This window comes from Tenrec ecaudatus, chromosome 12, assembly GCF_050624435.1.
Source record: "Tenrec ecaudatus isolate mTenEca1 chromosome 12, mTenEca1.hap1, whole genome shotgun sequence".
Lineage (NCBI taxonomy): Eukaryota > Metazoa > Chordata > Mammalia > Afrosoricida > Tenrecidae > Tenrec > Tenrec ecaudatus.
Window position 1 is genome coordinate 35,142,115 of NC_134541.1, and position 6,175 is coordinate 35,148,289.

Consider the following 6,175-nt stretch of genomic DNA (forward strand, 5'->3'; position numbering starts at 1 on the left):
TAACCCGTAGCGGGAACCCACAACCCAGAATCTCTCAAGGAAATAATTAAATATGCAGATTCTCCATTAGAATCTAATTTCCGGGGGCAAAGAGCAAGGATCCGCCTACTAATGGGCTAGCTGGAAAGCTCAGCCCACACCCTGCGGAGCTGCTCAGACTCGTCGAGCCCCGTGGCTCCCCGCAGGCCCACAAGGCTGCGAGGCATCTCCGCCAACCGGAACCTAGCCGGCTGATGACGACACCGCCCGTGGGAGGAAGGCTCCGCAAGGCGCCTGCGCGGGATTGCCGTCGGGCCGCTGCGCCCCCTCGCGGCCGCCGAGAGTCGGCTGGGACCTGCGATTCGACGGTGCATGTTGCCCACGCCACCACCCGCCACCACCCAGACCGGACCGCCCCACCCACTGTGCGCACCCAGGCCCGTGCGCGTGCCCACTCCAGCGTGCGCAGGCGCCGAAGGGCGCGCAGCTGCCATTGCTCACTCCGCTGCCAAGGGGAACGACCTGTTACTGGAAGCCCACCGTCTCGTGGGGGAAGGGTGAGTTCGACGCCTCGAGACCCGAAGCTCAGGCCTGGACTGGGGCAGCAGATTCCGGGAGGGGGCTCCCTCTCTTGAGCTGGCTGACTGGAGTAAGAACTACAAGTCCCAGAAGACACTGCGCCACAGGATCGCGCGATGCGATGACCAAGGGGGCTGTGGGCCACTATCATTCTGTGGCAGAGGGCACCCACGGGCGAGGGCTGATGACGTTTCTTTCCTGTGGTTGCGGGTCGCGGGAAGTCAGCGCCTGGTCTCTAGGCTCAGGTCTTCCCGTTGTTCCAGTTCAAACTGATTATGTATCTACTTGGTCATAACGACAGATATAAACAGGAGTCTCGGTGGCGCAGTGGTGACATGTTGGGTTGCTAACTGCTAGGTCAGTAGTTCGAAAGCAACAGTGGCTCCACGGGAAAAAGAAGAGACTTAAAAAAAGATTTTTTTTTTAAAAGAAGAGACTTTCTACTCCCATAAAAGAATTAGCTTCAGAAACTCACCGGGACAGTTCTCTGTCCTTTAGGGCTGCCTTGAAGCATTAGGATACAAATATCAGCCACTGAGCAACCAGACTGTTTCTGTTATTTAGGTATCTTTATTTTTTAATAATTTCAAACTTGTAGAAAATTAGGGATTTCATCAATAAGATTTTGCCCCACTGGATAATGTGAAGGAGAAAGACGGGGGCATTCCACTCCAGTAGTTACAGTCTCAAACACAGGGGCAGTTCTACCCTGGCTTACAGGATTGCTATGAGTTAGCATCAACTCAGAGACAGCGAGTTTGGTTGTCTGGCTGGACAGTGAGAGTTTATTGCAGTTGTTATACTCGGTTACCCCTACATAGAAGCCCCGGAAGCGTCGGGTTAGTGCTAGCATAAAGGGCCGCAGTTTGAAAGCACCAGCCACACCTCAGGAGAAAAACCACTCGATGGCGGTGAGTTCCCGGTGCAAACAGTTAAGTCCCCAGCTATTACTCAGAAAGGTTGGTGCCTGGACCCCCCTCAGAGGTACCTCCAAAGACAGGCCAGATGGTCTGCTTCCTAAAGGTCCTAGCTGAGGAAAAATCCCTGGAGCAGTTCTATCCTGCACCCATGGGGTCGCTGTGAGTTGGATCAAACTCTACGGCAACTCCTAACGCCCACGGTCCTTACATACAGGAAGTGTGCATTTTCTAAGAACAGATATGCCCTCCATATTCAAAATCAGGAAATTAACACTGATCAAGACCAACCCCATAGTCCACATATTTCCTAATGGCTTTCATGCTTGCTGTTGAAATGACCTATTTCTTGCTCCAGGGGCCCATCTAGGAAGACACCTGTGTCCAGGCTGGGAGGTTTCCCTCACTCTGGAGCTGTTCCTCAGTTTTCTCTCACCCCAGTGCCTTGGACTATTCTGAAGGTCCCTGGCCCCTTGTTTTATAGTACGAAGTACAGCCGTGCCTGAGTCTCTTCAATATCACTAACGCAAATCCATTGCCATTGCACTGTCCCATGGGGTTCCAAGACTCTAACTCTTTATGGGAGTAAAAAGCCTCATCTTTGTCCCATTGGGCAGCTGGTGGTTTTGAACTGCTGACCTTTTGGATGCCAGCCCAATTCATACCCACTATGCCACCAGGGCTATTGGGGAGAACAACAGAGGTGACGTCGACTTGATGCCATTATTCAGAGGCTGGCAGGGACCTTGGACTGGCGAACAGGTCACGCTCACAGACCCTCTGTGGGTGACCCTGGGGATGTTCATTCTCACCTCACTGAGGTCTCTGGCTTCCATGCAGCCCTTGCCTGGGAGCCATGGTCCATGCCTTCCTCATCCACACCCTGCGGGCCCCGAATGACGAGGACACAGGCTTCTGCCGAGTGCTCTACTCCTGTGTCTTTGGTGCCGAGAAGTCTCCTGATGACCCAAGGCCAAACGGGGCCGAGAGGGACAGACTCCTCCGCAAGGAGCAGATCTTGGCCGTTGCCAGGTAACCGCCCAGCCCAGACCCAGGATTTCCCCACAATACTTGCTTGATTGTGGTAATTTTCCAGCTGCCCAGGGAAATGGAAGGAGAAAGGAACAGGCAAAGGGTCTTCCATAGCTCTCCGTCTTACATGAGAAGGGCTTCAAGAAAGGGTGATGGAGTTTTCCTGGTTATGATCGTAGTGAGCCTTCACTGACCCTGTAGTTAGGAGTCGCTGCATGTGCACACTCGGCTACTAACCAGTAGAGGCCGGAGTCCACCCCGAGGCACCTCAGAAGAAAGCCCTGGCCATTGAAAACTCGAAGGCACACAGTTCCTTTCTGGAGCCTGGATTGCATCAACAGCAGCCGGAAAGAAAGAAATCCCAGTAGGTGCCCAGCAAGCCCTTTTCTGTGCATCATGTATGGTTACAGCAGTCTTGTGAGGTTGGGCCCTGATGAAGCCCACCTTACTGATGTGTAAACATGCCGAGAACGTCAGAAACTTAAACCTGCCAAAGGCTGTAGAAAGCGGCAGAACTTGGGATGTGAGGGTCGGCAGGGTAAACCCGTTTCGTAGGGCAGGGCTTCCAGAATCTCTGAAGAAGTTTGTGGTAATGCTTTCTGCTCAGAGTCTCCGGAAGGCCTGGGAGCCTCAGAGCACAGATTGTGTGGCTGGCCTTAGAGCCTCCCTTGCTCCGTGTGTCTCCTCCCTTCTCTCCATTCTGTAAGGGGGAAGGGCAATGGGGAGGGGAGAACGTGGTTAACGTTCTTGGGACCCCTCCTGTCACCTCCATGTTCCTCTTGACCTCAGGCAGGGGCCTTTCAAACCTGCCTCCTCGAGGCCCAAAGTCAAAGGCACTTCAGTAGAGGTTGGAGAGTGGTTTCTAAGGCTTCTTTCCTTTGGAGAGGGCTGCAGATGCAGACAGACGGAGCGGTGGCCTCAGATTCCACTTCCTCGTGCCTGCTTATTTTTAGGTTGAGGCGGAGCAGGTGGGGCAGGAATTTCCATCCTGGATCCTTTCCCACCCCAGGGGCTGTTTTTAAAACCTTCTTTCTCTTGGTCACAAGAGAAAGTGGTTCAGGGCCTGAAGGTAGGAGCCTGGATTCCTACCTGGGCTCATGCTTCCTGGTTGTGTGGCCCTAGGCAGGATACTTACCGTAATCTTTCTGAGCCTCAGCAGCTTTATCTGAAAAATGGGGAGAGTGGCAACTCCGGGCTCCAGAGGTGGCTAGGGTACTTGTCCATGTACATGGGGCGCCTGCAGTGGCCTAACGAGGCCCCTCACTGCTGGCCTGCCCACCTACTCTCCCAGACAGGCGGAGTCTATGTGCCAGCTGCAGCAGCAGGCGTCCGGCCGTTTATCGGTGGACCTGCAGCCTCCGTCGGCCTCAGATGAACCAACGTCCCTGCATGATGCCCCACACGGGGCCTTCCGCCTGGCAGCAGGGGACCCTTTCCGGGAGCCCCGGACGGTGGTATGGCTGGGGGTGCTCTCCTTAGGGTTCGCGCTGGTCCTGGATGCCCATGAGAACCTGCTTCTGGCTGAGAATACCCTCCGGCTGCTGGCACGCCTCCTCTCTGAACACCTCCGCCTGCTGGCCCCTGGCACCAACCTTCTACTACGGGCGGACCGCATCGAGGCCATCCTCACCCGCTTCCTGCCCCATGGTCAGCTGCTCTTCCTCAATGACCAGTTCGTCCAGGGCCTGGAGAAGGAGCTCAGCACTGCCTGGCCCCTCTGACCCTCTCCCTAGAGAGGGGCTGCCCGAGAGGGTGGGAGGGAGGACAGAGGCCTGGCATGGTCAGATGAAGCGCAGCCTCTGCCTCCCACTCAGCCTGCACCCAGCTCTGATGTGCTGCCCCACACAGGACAAATGGACGGGCCAGGGCTCCAGAATCACAGCGCATCCTGGGCCCAGAGCAGGGGCTAGACTGATTCCGACCCTGTGTCGAGCCCACCCCGCTGCTCCACTCACCTCTCCCCTTTCTGACCTGCCAACCCGCCTCCGACAGCACACTGCCCGCATCGCCTTCTCAAACCCATTGGCATGCCAGTGCGCCTGGGGGCGCTGTGCCTCCCACATGGACTGGCCCTGACTTGGCACCCCCTGTGGCAACAGCAAGGATGGTTGTCAGCGAGGCCCGCTTGGCGCCAGGTCTCACCACATTTCAGAAGCATGCCTCCGTGGGAGCCTTTTGTTGTTTCTCAGGTTCTGACCCACGTCTCCAGAAAATCCTGGCTGCCCCCCCAATCTGTGAGGAGAGAAGAAGGCACTGGTGGTTGGGTGGGTGCAAGCAGCCCGGCCTCAGTGTGGTCGTCAGCATTCTCATTTTGAATGAAAAACTCGGCTTGTGTGATCTCACCCTGTTTCCATGAGTCTACGTAATGCAGGTCTACCGCCGAGAGAGAGAGTGGGAGGAAAATGAGGCGGTCTTCCCATACGGAGCATCTCAGGACCTCATGTGGGGCCACAGTGAGTCCGAATGCAGCCCTGGCGTTGGGTTTGGTGTTGCTTTGTGAGTGAGCACCTCTCTGGATGGGGGTCTGAATAAACTATTGCCTTCACCTCTCATCCCCCGCACGTCTGTCTTTTAATGTGCCCCTGATTTCATTCTTTTATCTTAGCTCAGTGGTTCTCAACCTTCCCAATGCAGTTCCTCATGTGGTGGTGACCCCTAACCATAAAATTATTATCATGGCTACTTCATCACTGTCAGTTTGCTACTGGTATGAATTGGGCGACCCCTGTAAAAGGGTCATTTGACCCCCAAAGGGGCCACGACCCACACATTAAGAGCCATTGCCTTAGCTTGTGGGTGGTAGGCTTCTTGAGCTTGAGGCAAGGATTGGGTGCAAGAGGCTGATGTGGGAGGTGACCAGCCAACACTGGAAGGAGCGTGAGGAGGTGAGCCAGGGAAGAGCTCAGAGCTGAGCCCCCTACCCACAGTGCTAACTGGCTGCCAGCGGGGGAGCTAGCTCAGTTCTGAGCGCTCTGAGGACCAGTGCACCTCTGGTCACATCGGAGCGGGCAGCGGGTGGAGCCTTTGTCCACTTATTACCATCACTGAGCCAATTCCAACTCCGAATGACCCTCGAGGACAGAGTGGAACTGCCCCCGAGAGGTTCTGAAGCTGTAGCGCTGCATGGGAGCAGACAGCCCGGTCTTTTCCCTATTCAGCAGCTGGATCAGCACGCCTCATCCACAGTGCCACCAGGACTCTTGGGTGGGAAAATGAGAGAGACTGTAACCAACAGTTGCTAGTGGTGGCTTGATTGTTTTCAGTTTAACTCAGTGCTTTCAATAAAACTCGGTGCACAGATACTTTCTCAATCTGCCTCTTTGCTGGAGGGGGCATCTTGGTACTGGCAGGACAAGTCTGCGCCCAGCTAGGCAGGCAGCTCCTACTGCTGCTTGTCTTCGTTCCCAGGCCCATTTTAGGGCCAGCACCAGTGATGCTGGTTTTTCCCTTTCACATCTGCAGTCTAGATGACCCGTCACTACCCCTGGCACAAGACTACTTTCTCCACCTGAAACCAAAAAGCAAACTGAATGCACTGCTATCAGTTCACTTCTGACTCAAATGGTGCTATGGCTTAGGGGTTCTGAGGCGACTTACTTGACCACACCACCGGGGCTCCTTCTAGCTTCATTGTACGTGACCACACTCCCCTGCTGCCTTTAGAGACC

General features: G+C 55.2%; 1 protein-coding gene across 1 annotated transcript; it reads left to right on the forward strand.

Moving 5' to 3' along the window:
* The first annotated feature begins 286 nt into the window (after positions 1 to 286).
* On the forward strand, positions 287 to 5,059 carry AP5S1 (adaptor related protein complex 5 subunit sigma 1). The gene is made up of 3 exons (XM_075563949.1): positions 287 to 536; positions 2,316 to 2,507; positions 3,799 to 5,059. Exons 1-3 carry the CDS (start codon positions 352 to 354, stop codon positions 4,226 to 4,228), a joined length of 807 nt encoding a protein of 268 aa, XP_075420064.1. The 5' UTR covers positions 287 to 351; the 3' UTR covers positions 4,229 to 5,059.
* The last annotated feature ends 1,116 nt before the right edge of the window (positions 5,060 to 6,175 follow it).

Bases quoted from the DNA above. Each gene is read 5' to 3' on its own strand.
- AP5S1 (XM_075563949.1), top strand. From the start codon at position 352: ATGTTGCCCACGCCACCACCCGCCACCACCCAGACCGGACCGCCCCAC. The intron at 537-2,315 runs GTGAGTTCGACG...GCTTCCATGCAG, and splicing joins CACCGTCTCGTGGGGGAAGG to CCCTTGCCTGGGAGCCATGG. The intron at 2,508-3,798 runs GTAACCGCCCAG...CTACTCTCCCAG, and splicing joins CAGATCTTGGCCGTTGCCAG to ACAGGCGGAGTCTATGTGCC.